The following is a 15,608-nucleotide window of genomic DNA, read 5'->3' as shown; positions in this document are numbered from 1 at the left end:
GTTAAGGAGGTGTGTAATGGTAGACTGGCCCAATATTGGAACCATTAAGCATGAACATGACTGCCTATTACACGGGTCTTTAGCGACACAGAGAAATAACCCCTTATCATCCTGTCGAGCAATAGCCCCGTCGAGGTTTCCCTCCGTTGAGTGGTTAGATGTAAATGAATGTAATGCATATGGTACGTACGTACTCCACAACTGTGCCTTGTGTAATCCCTCCACTCTCCAAAACTGATTATGTTAAACATGTGAACAACTTGAATAGAAAGAGTAAAAGGTTTTGGTCAGAAGTGCTTCAACACAAGTACCCCACAGTCCTAAAGTGGTGGTCTTCTCTTCACAACAGCCATTAGCTCATCTTGAATGTTAAATACCATAAGCGCTGAGATGCTGCATTGTGTGTTTAGACAAGAGGGAGTTTGATGAGAGGCTGTAGATTACACACCTGCCGAGGAAGAGGGGTTGAGATAACAATTTTCCCCTCCCTGTCGAGGAGACATCTGGCACTGCCGTGGTGTTGCAAGCTGAAATACACCCAGGAGTGGGTAATGGGGCGTAGGAGACAGAGTTTGTGTTTTGGTGTGTGTGCGTATGTGCGTGTGTGTGCGTGTGTGAGGATGGTGGTCCCCTCATCTTTCTGAACTAGCCTCTATAGACCCTGCAAGCACGCCATCTGTAGTCCTCAGCCATGAGCCCACCCCAGCATTAAATCAGCTCACATACAAGCACACATTTAACTTTCTTCACTTAAGAAACAAAAAAGGAGAAAGGAAAAGTATGGAGGTTAACAAGCTATAGAAAACAAGATGGAGGCTAAAACAAGGACAGTATGGGGATGGTCGTGTGTGTGTGTGTGTGTGTGTGTGTGTGTGTGTGTGTGTGTGTGTGTGTGTGTGTGTGTGTGTGTGTGTGTGTGTGTGTGTGTGTGTGTGTGTGTGTGTGTGTGTGTGTGTGTGTGTGTGTGTGTGTGTGTGTGTGTGTGTGTGTGTGTGTGTGTGTGTGTGTGTGTGTGTGTGTGTGTGTGTGTGTGTGTGTGTGTGTGTGTGTGTGTGTGTGTGTGATCTAACCAAAGTGGTACCACCCATCCGTGACTGTGCGGCACATGTCCTGTCACCACTAACATGGTGGCCTGCATTATGTTTACACACAGTCCTTCGTGGCACTGCATACGAAGAGAGGGGTTGCTTAGTAACGTGCAAAGTAATGGTCGATAATTACCCTTGAAGAACAGCGGGTGTTGAACTTTTTTCTTTTATCCGTTAATTCAAACAAACTAGTTTGATAATGTGTCTTTCTTTATGGAATATATTACTTATGTTGTTGATTGACTTGTTTTCAAGTTACTTTTGTTGTTTGTTTTCGCCTTTGACTGTATGTTTTATAGTTGTATAGTAAACAGTTCTTCGACTGTTTATCTCTTAGTTTGTTTTATTGACTTTTGTTGTTTATTGTTGTCTCTGACAGTTTTTTTTATAGCTACTTTCATAGGTAGTTGCTGATTATTGTGTCTGGCGACCTGTGTTTTAGTTCATTTTGTGTTTGATTGTGGCTTTGATTGTTTATCTTTGTGTTTCTTTCTTTTACTTTGGTTGTTAATCTTTGTCTTTGTCGGTAATTGTATTTACTACTATTGTTGATATATTATTGTTCTTGGTGGTTTATAGTTGACTGACAGCCTACCTTTTTATAACATTTTTTGGACTTTAAAAAAAATGTCCTTTTTATTTATCTCATCCCCTTCAACTTCACAAAAATGTTTAGTAATCCTAAAGTCTGCATTAAATAATACACTATCACATTATGATAACATTATCTATGAAAAAAGAAAGGCAAAAGAAACTAAAGTTAAATATAACAAATTTAGTGAATTGATCCTGCTAATAAAATAACAAACAACGAAAAATAACATGTTCATCTATCTGTTTATCTCTTTGTTCATTTCAGGTAATCTCCGCTCTGTCAAGGATCTCCCACCATAGCATTGCACAAATCAAAGGCATCAGGTACGTGTCTCATTTGTAACTCTTTCATTTATTATTTGAACATCCAAAGCACTCAAGAGTATCGGTGTCAAGAAAACCATTTGGATGAATGTATTCCACATTTACTTGTAGGCCTATGTTATTAGACGGAAACGGCTATTAACATCTGCTGCTCATTTACAAGTCAATTTACATTTTTAGGCAATTAGCTGCACCTTTTAGCCAATGTTATCGTGCAGGGCACATAATAGCCCACAACACACATCCATCTGTCACTTAGACAGTACTGCAGTACACAATTGCACTACTGTCGGGGTCAGAATACTACATTGTATTCACGGGTAGTCATTTCTCACGGATAATGGTGAAGCTGAGAGAATCCTTCAACCTGCTTTATCAGGCCTGGAATGGGCTTCTGATTTTTCTGCGTTTGTTCAATTTGCTTGGAGCTTGGTGGCTCACCGGCGCCACATAAAAAGCCATTTTATCCATCTGAGTAATGAGTAGATGGAGCGTGCCCATTAGGAGCCATGCCAGGAAGTGAAGGGAAGAGAGAGACAGGGAAAGGGAGAGTGACAGAAAGAGCAGGTCCCTTGCCATTAATAAAGACAACACAACCTGCTGACTGCTGGCTAATTCACGGCCTGTCCGCACTGACCATTTTGCTGTGAGGTGTCAAAAACGAGGCTCATATGACCTCTCGAAATCACACTCTGGACTTTCTGCTCCTGAGTTATTTTAATTCCAAAATCTGAATTCTAACTATTAAAAACTACAGCCAACCGGAAATATCGGTATTGGCCGATATTGACACAGAGAAACCGATTTCGGGGTTTATGTTTTCCAATATGCCTCGGTATGAAAACTTTTTTTATAGAACATATAATGCAGAAAATAATGCTTGGGGCAATTTAGAAATGGTATCATATAGTCATTTATTTCATTGTTATTTATTATTTATTTCCACATTTCTAGAATTGGTTGAACATTTACAGGGCTTAACATTCTCAGGCACCATGCCTGATGTCAGGAATATAACTATTTCAAATCCTTATTATACTTAATTAATTTCATTGTACACATTTTGGCATCTTTTCAGGCACACACATTCTAACTTTAAACCCTGAATGTGTAACATTGTTTGTAGAATAATGTTAATTATTCGTCAATAAAGTTGTTGTTTTTTAGTAAAGCAGCCTGAGCACATTTGCAGAGTCATATTGGTGCACAATCCACATAGAATAAGCCTTTTTTCATTCAACTTAAAAAATTCCATACTGGCCACCCAGTCGCTAAACATGATCACTATTGGCCCTAAAATCCCATTTCATTGGGTCGTAATAAAAATTATAAACTCTTATTTACGATCCAATTCTCAAACTGTGGGTCACAGGTGACAACCCAGCCTGTTATGTCAGTTTTCTAAGGCAGCCTGGTTTCCAAAGAGGGCAGCAAAGTGTTGTGGAATAACTGTCCTTCAACTAAGGGCCAAGCTGAAGTGACTACTGATGTGTCCTCGAGCAAAACGCTGAATTCCTTTTAGCACTCAGGGTTATGCTGACCTCCTACTCCACTAGAGGTGAACGTGAGAAAACAACTGCCTTATGGGGATCAATGAAGCATGGCTTTATCACACAAGGTCACATTTGGCTCTTGGCCTAAACAAGAAAACATATATTAAGGTAATTAGATGGTACACTGAACTAAATTTCCTCACAGGGACCTTTGTGTGAACATATGAATTGCAATGCACCATTGCAGCCAGGTAGCCTTCGGGTAATAGCTTTTATCCAGGCTTCTGATTGTCCTACATGGCTTTAGGGTTATATCGCTGCCTGTTTGTTTTGCAACCTTGTGACATCGCTGCAGCGTGTTTTGAATTTTCATTTGGACAGAGATTCTTTTTAACCAGTGCTTATAGGGACAGGTTGTTTGTTTTTGTTTATTGAGAACGAAGGAGAGAAATACCGTTTTTCAAAAAGCCCACTAGTGGGTGAATTAGGCCGTGGCTTTCTGGGTGTTTCAACCCCTTCACCGGGGACTTATCTACATCAGCTTCTCTTTATTTTGTGCTCAGCAGTTAATGTACAATTGCCTTGTTTGAGCTAGTTTGCTGTGAGCGGCTTCCTGTGGTTTTATATGAGAGAGTTGGAGACATCTGTTAAGAGTCGACTGCATAAATTCATGGATCAAAACAATGATTCTCAGTGGTATTGGCAGTAGTGCATGTTAATGTCAATATATAACACAGTGCTTAATGGAGCTTTAATTAATAGGCTGTCTCTTACTGCTTTCGCTGCAGGATTCATAGATGTACACAGGGGCATGACAAATGCAGAATGAGGTCCAAGGCCATATACTGGATGATCTAGCATGAGTAGCCTACTTACACAACTCTGATGTTCACTGACCCCAGTTGGCCTTTTTCAAATGATCTCTTCACCTACTTCTTGATGATTCTGCTTTGGGCAAGGTCAGCTGCATTCAGAGATCCCAAGAGTCTGCCATACCTCGTCTGTCTTGCTTCAAAGCCTGTGTCAATTATATACAGGCCTGACAACTGCTGTAACATATTCAAACACATACAGTACCATGCCAGCTATGTAAGTAGTATGCCATACAGACAAGCCCTCCAGGTCTACTTATGCAATGACGTATAACACCATACCAGGCAGAATCATAAGAAGGCAGTTTCATTTTACCTGCATGTCTCCCAGGATGTTTTCTGTGTGTCTGTACACCCTCAGAGGGACAATCCAGAGTTTCAAAATTGCACTTCCACAAAGTAAGGAGGCTTGTGTGAAATAGATAAGAGAAAACTAAAGTGGTTAAAATTAAATCATTGGAGGCCAGATGAATAAACTGAGTTTAATGTGTGAAATTGGCGGGCCGCACCATTAAGAAGCTAATAGAAAAGAACACATCCATTGTGTTTCAGAGAGTTACTTTCTGTGTTGGGTTAGACTGCCAAAGGCATGTTCATTGATGTTCTGATGAGTCCCATTGATCTTATCTTTCATGTGTGTTCACTGTTATAAGGCATCGATAGTTCATGACTCAGAGACTGTGTCTAGCCCCAGTCAGAAAATGTGTGCTTTATTTTGCACACTCCTGCATGTCCAGAGATATACTGCACATGCTTAAGAAGCTCTCTACCACTGGTATGGAGAGTTATTTCCTCTGACCCAGGTGTGCTAGTTGGCCGATGGTTGTAGACTTGTTTGCTCAAGTGCAAGTTTTTGTTAATTTTCTGTACACTGAATCCATAACATGCGAGTGTTGTTGCATCAGCCCATCGGCTGTATGCATCGCCATCATTGTCGTCAGTTTATTGCCACAGAGCAGAGGAAAATAAGCAATAACAGCATTAGTAACCAGTTGTTGAAGAAGTACTCAGAACTTTTACTTCAGTAAAAGCAGAAATACTACACTGTAAAAATACTCAATTGCAAGTAAAAGTCCAGAATTCAAGTTCTTACTCAAGTACATGTAGAAAAGTATTGGCATAAGTACTAACCAGTACCCAAAGTAAAAGTATTCATTATGCAGACTGACCCATTTTGGATTTTGAGTTGTGCTTTAAGAAGGGAACTTTCTTTGTAGTAGACTTTATTTGTCAAGCCTGGGAGAGAAGGCAGAATATTTTATTTAATACTGAGCTGTAAAATAACTTTTTAATGGAATTAAATGTAATGTAATATTTAACCACTGCAATGGGAATTTTGGTGTCTTGTAAACCCATGAGTCTTGGGCATGTCATCCACATGACACGGAAATAAAGAATGAATTAATTAACCATGTATTGAATATGAATCTAAAAGGCAAACATCGCCAGGAGAATGAAATGCTCTCTGACGAAGGCTGATATGTGTAAATAATGAAATAATGATTCATCTGAAGCAGTTTGTCTCCAAGCTTTTTGGATGTTATCCATGGTATTAATACTCGTCCAAAATTATGTAGAAACCTTCATATCCTATCTTGTTCCAACTGAAAAACTACCCATGACCCAAAGCAGTAGAGCTCCAGGGGATAGTGTGAATAAAAAGAGAACTGAGGCCAAGAGCGCCAAAGGAATGAGCATGTGAAAACACCCTCAAAGACAACAACTGATTTTTACTGAATTAAGTTATATTTCTGTCTGAGAACCTTTGCAGGTCTCAGCTTTAGTTTAGTTTAGTTTTTTGGTCCACATTAAGAACCCCTGTCTTCATTGCCCTCTGACCTAACTTCCAACCATGATATCATCCACCTCCATCTATGAACAATTTATCTAAAAAGGTCAATCCAAAAGCTTAAATCCTCTTTGTGTTGAGGCCTCATGTTCACATGTTTTGTGTGTCCTGTGAGTTGACCCTAGTGTGTTTCTCACTGCTTATCTGCTGTATAAGCCTCCATCATCCTCTGTCCTGTTATTCAGCCCCCACCTTCCTACCGCTTATCTTTACTGTCCTCCGCTAACCCGACTCTAACCTTCCCTGTCCTAGTTCATCACTGATCCGTGCTGTTGGAGTTTGTGTGGTGGGCTCTTGGGAACAGGGTTGCAGAGTTTGACTGACCTCAGCTCAAGACAGAGAGCAGATGAGGTTTGTTGAGGCATTAGATAATGATAGTTCTTTTTAAAAAACTTATGACACGTATAGTGTGTACTTCCCTTGAACAGGGTTTTTTTCTGCATGCAACTTTATTTTTCAGACGTTCATATAACTTGTCAAATCGTTTTGAATGAGACAATGATAATTAATAATGTAACACACACTTAACACACCCCTGAATTGGGAGGCTGTAACTAAGGCTTATTTTCACAATTGATTAATCAGCTGACATTTATTTGTTTGTCTATGAAAATGTCAGAAAATGGTAAAAATGATCTCTACAATTCCCTAAAGCCAATTTGATGATTCAAATTACATCTTTTGGCTGACTAAAAGTCCAAAACCCAAATATATAAAATAAAGTCTCAAATTTTAAAGCTGGAGAGAATGTTTGGCATTTCTACTTAGAATATGACCCAAACAATTAATATTTTGTCAAATACAGTAGCTTCAGATACAGATTCAGAGATTTCTGCCTTTTTTTATCACATAGCCTGTTTTCATAAACTGTGCCTGTAAACAAGCAGTCAGGACTTTTGTACAGTTTTGCTGTCACATATACTATATATACCGTAGGTTGAAAGTGTTATTAACAGCAATTCCCTGGCTGCAATGATGGTGCAGAGACGCCAAGAGTGTAGATAAGGATGTCCAGAACACTGACCAATCAGACGACCAAATTAGCCGGGCTTTTTTGGAACGGTAGCTTTATTGTGGCATAGCCATCAGTGCTGATACGAGACTAAAAAGATATTTAATTGGGACATTTCACTTTGTTATCCTTGGGCTAATGAGTTGAAAGCCGTGTTTCATTTTAAAGATGTATCATTCACCTTCCAGAACAGGTTACTTTGTGATATTCTGGAGATTAAAAGCAAAATGTTTCTTATCTATAGAGAAAATTGTTTTGTTGATATATGGTGCAGATCAAAATTACAAACATATTGTCTCATGAAAAAATAGCGACAATGTAGAACTTTATGGGACGCATAATTATTATAATAAGGTTTAATGCCACTACAGAGGAGGACATACTTTGTTACAGTAGCCACAGTAGGTGAAATTGATAAGGTTTGTTTTTTGTTTTACCGTCTGGTCTACGAGGTCCTGAGGGATGTATATTTTAATAAAATTACCTACATTTATGCTGATCTTTTGGATGATGATTTTATTGGCCAATTATTAACGTAGTTTTTTCGGAGAGAAGGTAACAGCTTGCCGCGGCTTACACAGATAGGCTCAGAGCGACGAGCCTAACCACTAATACTGCTCCAAATAACACCAAAAATCTGCAGCAGCTTGCTAAGAGTCCCTACACAGTAACCGAAGCACCAACAATGTAGTATGTGAACACAGAGTGTATTAAAAGAGACTTACCTACTGGCCCCGGTACCAGCTGCTGCATTCAAGTCAATTACTAAATGCAATCCAAAGGGAATGAGCCCATATCTGATTTATTTCAGCAAAACACCTAAACTTTGTGGTTTGCTGCAGACACGGTAATCCCTCTGCCTGAGCGTCTTGATCGGCGTCTCAATGTCCAGATTCAAAACAATAAGCCACTGGTTTATCAGAGCACGGTCATCGTAAAGCAATGGCAAACACCCCCTGACCCCCGAGATCTGCGTAATATTTTGGTGCTGCAGGGAAAGATGAATGTGACTTTTATTCCAATTATTTCACATCTATTATTAACTTATATATCACCAAACTGCCACAAACCACAACGTGTATGTGTTTTGCTGGAATAAATCATTAATGGGCTCCTTCCCTTTGGATTGCATTTGGTAATTGGCTTGAATGGAGCCGCTGGTACAAGGGCCAGTTGGTAAGTCTTTCAAAACACTCTTTTATTAAACTCCGTCTTCACATACTACGTAGGACTCACGCTACTGCAGAGGTTTGGTGTTATTTTGAGCAGTATTGCTGATTAAAAAAAAGATGCTTTCATGCGTTCAACTCGGCGCACTGAGCTTATCCATGTTAGCCGAGACAGGCTCTTTGGAAAATCTATGTTAATAGGTAAGGAAAAAAGTTGCCTCGATGGCTTTTTTGATGTCCGAATTTGCCTAAAAAGACCCTGGGTCTAGGAGGATTTTACACTGAATGAATGAATGAATTTCACTTTAAGACAGACAGTATGGGAAAAAGAATGTGTTTTGTGAACAATAAACATGTCAACATGTTCTCCTAGAAACCCCAAATAAAAGTATAAACCTGAAAATGTGCATAATATGAAACCTTAAATTGATTAATCATTTCAGCTTTACCTGAAGTCCTTCTGTGTCAGATGAAAATCCGTTTGTGACTTGAAAGCTTCTTCCTCCATGTAATAAATATAAATAAGAAATGATAATCAGGGTATTTTAAGCATTGACTCAGAACAGGGATTATATAGATGTTTCTCCATTGCTGAAGATGAGGTTGCAAAGCAGTAGGAAAAGCAGCCACAGTGTCAAGATTCACTGTTAGCATTTCTCTGTCACTCCTTTTCCTCATTCTGTTGGCACAGCTCTGCCCCCTCACGCCATTGAATTACATTGCACACAATAGTATGCAGTTATTACAATTCACATCCACTCCTCATGTTTCACTCACGTTTGGATGTAGCATGTGTGCTAAAATCATTAGTAAATGCTGTGGAAAAAATTCACACATGCAAAGAAAGAGGATTTAACTCCTATGTTATTTTGCATGCACGCACGCATGCACGCACGCACGCACGCACACACACACACACACACACACACACACACACACACACACACACACACACACACACACCTCCCCAGACAAGAGCGGAAGGGTTTATGGACAGCCATGGTACAATAAGTGGCAAAGTGCACTAGGTTGCTCGAAGCTCCAGCGATTTATCGACCCCTGCAAAGACAAAGCCACAGGGCATTAAAACCGCTTCCAATGCTGAGCATATGAGCCGCGTTCACACCTAATGACCACACTGTTGTTCTGCTGTTCCACAATAGTTGATCAATGGGACCGTTTCACTCCAGCATTGTCCAGCACACATTCACTATACGCCAGTATCGACTTGAAGGACGGAGGGAAGAAATTAGACATTATTCAATGAAATCACCAAAAAGGTAGAACAGTAAGGAGGGGAAAAGATTGTTTGAATATAACCCTCATTGTAGCAGACATTAGGTGATTTTATTCAATGTTGTGTTACCCTTATTTAAGCAGGAAAGCTTAACTGATAGGATCTTATCGTATCTCTTTTTTCTTGTACATTGTACATTTCGTGCCCTGACCAAGGCATGCTGCAAGTGTGACTTATTTTACCTTTCATGGTTAATCAAATCAAACAAAAGACCACATAAATAGGACACCATTAATGCCAAGTTATATACCTATATTGGAGAGAAGGCAGGCATCTGTACGGCCGATACCTCCAACACTGGGCATCTCGCACCAAAACAATCTTGATAAATAGCTTGACGGATATGATGAAAATGTGTATTTCCTATTTCAGTGTGAACTGTTCCTTTAACACAAATCCGTGGGCCACATATCAAGCAAAAAATATAGCAATATTCTCCTCATTTTACCTACAAAAAACAATTGTACTCAGTCAATACAGATAAAATACCATTAACACACTTGAATAAGTCAAATGAGGAGGGCTGGTGGACAACATCAGTGGTAGGTGATAATCAGTGGTGTAAGAGATAAACAAATACTCTTTGTATTCTCTGAATAGACAACTGATTACAAAGAAAAACCTTTGCAACTACCACAACATCCACTCTGGTTTACAGCACAGCATATTGACCTGGACAACATGAAGCAACACGCTCACAGGAAAGACAATAGAGCATTATTGAATAGCCAAGAGACAGCTCATCATTGAGGCCCTGATGAAATTATAAACGTAGTTCAATTACACCTGGTTGTATCATTAATGCGAAATGAAAACTGCAGCATTGGGCTGTGCTTGACTCCACAAAACAACACTGAGGTGATACATATGAGTGCGTATCTCCTCAAACTACTCCATAATTAAATTTAGCCCTGCGGGACTCCATTAATAACTTCTAATATAATGCACATTTCATTGGAGGGGGCCATCAGATGTGGGTGTGTTATTACGCTCCGGAGGAAGCACCTTGTGCGCTGTGTTTCTGTTCATTATGGTGGGTAAGAAAGTAACATCAATCAGATGAGGCAGTTTTTGTATTACGATTTCTTGATAATAGTTCTTGTTATTAGCTCTTGGAAATACAGAGGTTTTAATGAAGTCAGCCACTTAAACATGAAAAAGTTGGCAAAGTTAATGAATCGGAAGACTGTGGAGTTTGCAGGATTCTTTTTGTGTGTGTGTGTGTGTGTGTGTGTGTGTGTGTGTGTGTGTGTGTGTGTGTGTGTGTGTGTGTGTGTGTGTGTGTGTGTGTGTGTGTGTGTGTGTGTGTGTGTGTGTGTGTGTGTGTGTGTGTGTGTGTGTGTGTGTGTGTGTGTGTGTGTGTGTGTGTGTGTGTGTGTGTGTGTGTGTGTGTGTGTGTGTGACCAGCTGACCTTTGAGTATCTTGCTGAGCATTCATTAACTTGATGGCTGACACACTATTTCAGTGTGATCACTGCTTTAATTACACATAGGCTAATTGATGGTGTCACACAGATACACACACAGGCACTCACTCAAACCCGTGCATATACACATTTGAAATGATAAGACGACTGCTTTTATATCTTTTTACACTCTATAACTGTCACTCAGTGCGATATTTGGCCTTCATACACCATCAGGTCACTGCTATTGGCTTTCTTCCAAGATGTCATATCACAAGCGTCTCAGTCATCTGATCACATCAAAACTGTCAAAGGATTTTAAAGATGATAGCGTACCTAGATTTGATTGCCTTTATGAGGGCTTTGACGGCCTGGTTTCTGAACAGTGCATATCATCTCTAAGAAACAACATACATACAGATTATACACACACACACGCACACACACACACACACATTAACAGTATATATTTATATATACATATATATATGTACTGGAGGTCAAAATTAGACAACAAATGATTAATATTTGATTTATTCTGAAATACTATTATTTTTTATGTTCATAATTTGATAGACTATCCGCTGTGGCTATATCACTGCTGTACTAGCATGTTTTTTAAATAACCAGGGCACTTCAACACAAACCTTTATTTTGTGAAAAAAAACACTGAGCAAAGTTAGGGAACAGTGACCACAGTGTCAGAAGAGAAGATTTTAACAATGTTTTCTTAGGGCTGTATGACTCCAAAATGAATAGGAAGTGTAGAGGGCCTTGCTTTGAATGACTTCAGCACATCTGCGCCCACAGGACATCACTAGTTTCTCACACTGCTCTGGTTTGATCTTGATCCATTCTTCTTTATTCTCTGAGTTCTATCTTTCCTGCTGCAATATCTTTTTTATTTTATTTTTTTTTTACTTCCGACATGGTAACTTCCAGGGTTGAAAGTAGGACAGTACGGTCTGGTACTCTGTACCATTAAAAGATTCAGTGCTGTAAGCAGTACAGGAAAGAGGGGACAGATGCTGCCTGCCAAAACCCACATACCATCACAATCCCATTTCAACAAGAAAACTAATGTTAGGTCAACAAAAACAGCACTTAGTTTTCTTTTAAACTGCTTCTAAATTGTTACAGTGTGTTTGTGTGCAGGCAGCACAGCACAGACCTGTGGGTTTAAATCCGTGCTGGAAGGAACCCTGCCGCCTTTAGAAAACTGTTACGTTAACGCTGGCTAATGTCAACTTCTGCTGAAGCTGACTGTCTGATGTTGAGTGCTGTGGGCTTTTGGGAGGCAGTCGCTTCTTGCAAAAATCTCCAGAGTAAAATGACAGAGGAAATAAGTTGTGATGTTCAGTTTTATTTATACAGCAGGTCAAACAGTCTATGTGTCGTCTGTAAATCTGGCAGCGGTGCTTGTGCATATCTTTGCTTCCTAAACACACACGGTGCTTGAAAGGGTACTTCTTTAGGACCAAACTACACACTTTATTGCTGTCATTTGCACATGGCCAAGACCATTGATACATTATTATTATAGAATGCATTATATAGTAATAATGTATTATAGAAATATATATTAATTCCAAACATTTTTTGTGGCTGACTGACACGTTAACCGGCTGTATTTGTGATTGGTTTTCATAATTTGTTTCTGCAAAAAGAAAAGAGAAAGAAGTGGGAAATGATGATGTCAAGTGTTCAAAAGATTGAATGTGTTCAGGGTTGCATGAAGCTGGGGTTGGGAGGAGAACAGTATAAAGCCATAAAGATTTGTTGTTGAACAGAACTTTTTGAATGTAATACATCCATCCTTGCACAAATGGTAGTGTACTGAAGCTGGTTTAGCTACTGTAGTGACATTTCTGGTAAACACACACTGTATTTTCTGTCTTTTCAGTCATAACTTATTCTGCTCTTCTGTTTCATTTATGTAATAATAAGGGATAAGCAATGCAATTAATGCTAAAAAACAATGACTTGTGTGCAGGACAACTTTTATATAATTCTACTGTCATTGATATAGCCAGATTTTGGTAAAACATGATACTTGATGCTCCTTTCCTTGTATTTATACCCCATAAAAGGTTAATTTGTTGATGAGAATGAAATGAAAGCATATCTGAATCAACAGTCCTGCAATTGCTGTGGTTTGAACTGTTTACCAGTCAAACACGTAGGCGCAGCTCGTCCCTCGCTCTCCTCATGAGCTTGAAACTCTCACTCCCCTCCACCTTCTCTCTCTGCATCCTCCATCTCTTTCTTGAACAATGTCAGAGTCGTGTGTGTGTGTGTGTGTGTGTGTGTGTCTGTGTGTCTGTGTGTCTGTGTGTGTCCAGTTGCTCTTTGACGGTAAGAAAACAAATCATGTGTTCAGTAGTTACATTATTCAGACGGGAGTCAAGGTCAACCTTACAGGGCTGTTTACTGTAACAGAAACCACTGCTGGCTGCTGCCGTGTGTGGGATTTATTGCTTGAGGAGTATGCTGCTATCATGGTGAAAACAAACACATCACTCCTTAAACTGAATAAAATGTCATAGCATTGAGGCATTTAGCTACTCTGGAAGCTGGTAATGGCCAATAAATTATACAGTTTTATTCTTAAAGTGTTTATTTTCTTCACAAAACATTTTACCATCTTTACAGCTCGGAGGTTAACACAAATAGCCTGTATTATTCTCATTAATCCAGAGTCTCTCTTATAAACATAAGTTTTAAGGATTAGTTTAATAATCGGCACTATTTCCGTTTCAGTAACTTTAGCGTGGTCGATGATTAGCGCTGATCGTGACCTCACTGATTTTAATGAGCTTCAATTGTACACAGCATTAAGCTAACAGGCTATAATTTATTGCAATCTTCTCTTGTGAAAGAAAAAAAAAACACGGTTGGCCAATTGAGAGCTAATCATGTGCTTCATAATAATAAGATATCTTTAAAAGGATTAGAAATAGATCCATCCTGTTTAATGAGATAATTGATTAGTCAATTTTTATGCTTTGCCACTTCCAGGGAGTACTGTGTTTGTTGACGCTCCGTGGGCGAATGAGAAATTCAAGAAGCATATTGGAAGGAATCATTCACATTATTGTATTATGGGCTCGCTTAAATGCTTTTGTGAATGCTAATGTAGCCTGCAGTGCATCTCATAATGTTTTATTAGAAAAAGTGTACATACATAGTGTAGAAGCTCACTTTTGTTGTGTAAAGAAGAGACAGCTCTAAACTTTGTCATTTTCAATATTTTATATGCCTTTGCATTGTCCCTGAAGGTCCTTGAAATCTTCCAAAACCCCCGAGAGGATTTATAGGACACCTGTCCATCCATCTGAGAAAAAAAAGGGTGTTGTCCTGAATTCCTGAGAAAGTAGACCGTGAGAAGATTCCAGTTTTTTTATTATCTGTCAGTAGCAGTGTGTTGATGTATTTTGACAATGTTGTTTGTGACTGATGGGGTCCTCTGTTGAATACATCCTGCTGCTGTACTGCTGAGGTGATGGAGCTTAGAGTGACAATCTGGCAGATAGCACATGCAGTTCTTTGGCAGGTTATTTTTCTACCTGGGACACTGTTGTGTGTGTACTCATATTTCTTACTCTCTCCCTCTGTGTGTGCGTGTGCGTGTGTGTGTGCACGTGTGTGCGTGCGTGCGTGTGTGTGTGTGTGTGTGACAGACCCTTTCCATCGGAGGACACAGCTCTGAATGAGGATGATGTGTACCGGAGCCTTGAAGAGCTGGCAGAGTAAGTGTGCATTCCAGAACGAACACTCAAACACTTTTTTGTTTTCAAATTATGTGGTTTCTGATCGGTGCAAGGACACACGCAGATACACGGCAGGGTCTTTTTTTTAGTGTCTGTCATGCCAGTTAGATCATCACTTAGAATGTCCTGGAGAAATCCTGGGAAATTAAATTTAGAGAAAAGTCCCCTTACCTGCACCTTTAACACAGACATACCTTGCCCTAGCCCTTACATACCTTACCCCTCACTGACCCCAAACCTAACCCTAATCTTAAACAGAAGTCCAAACCCTTAAATGTAATGTTATACCTCGTGGGGAAGTTTTTCTCCTCAAATGGAGGGGGGCTCCCTCCTTTGTAACTGTGTAAAACAAACATGTCCTCGCAACCTGATCAAATTCTTAACAGGCACAGACACAAATCATTATCATGAAGACAGATCATTGTTAGTGTTTAGCCACTGTCATTAACTCGCTTTTAACAAATTTCTTTGGATTTTATGTTCCAGCATATTAAAAATGTGTTGTTTCCCACTGCTTTATTGTTTGTTGCATTTTAGCTCAGTAAATTCTTTTAAACTGTGTACAAATGCTAAAGAGCTTATCTTTATGCTGCAAATAATACAGTATATAAAAATGGCAACCCTACAGACCTTCTGCATACACTTTTTATCTGTTTTTATAGTCAAAATAAATGCGAATGAACTGCCAAATATAAAGATAATTGACAATTCTTTATAGATAAATAACACTCGCT

At 39.4% G+C, this 15,608-nt stretch overlaps 1 protein-coding gene across 3 annotated transcripts in view; it reads left to right on the top strand.

Moving 5' to 3' along the window:
* vav2 (vav 2 guanine nucleotide exchange factor) overlaps positions 1–15,608 on the top strand; it is a 205,558-nt gene that overhangs the window by 144,855 nt on the left and 45,095 nt on the right. For all 3 annotated transcript variants that reach the window (XM_083930373.1, XM_083930372.1, XM_083930374.1), the window contains exons 3-4: positions 1,948–2,006; positions 14,785–14,853. In XM_083930373.1, the coding sequence (XP_083786499.1) occupies positions 1,948–2,006; positions 14,785–14,853 (128 nt within the window). The remainder of the gene's footprint in view (positions 1–1,947; positions 2,007–14,784; positions 14,854–15,608) is intronic.

Source organism: Echiichthys vipera, assembly GCF_963691815.1.
Source record: "Echiichthys vipera genome assembly, chromosome: 16".
Classification (NCBI taxonomy): domain Eukaryota; kingdom Metazoa; phylum Chordata; class Actinopteri; order Perciformes; family Trachinidae; genus Echiichthys; species Echiichthys vipera.
Note: the sequence above shows the minus strand (reverse complement) of the source record. Positions and strands in the feature narration are given on the sequence as shown.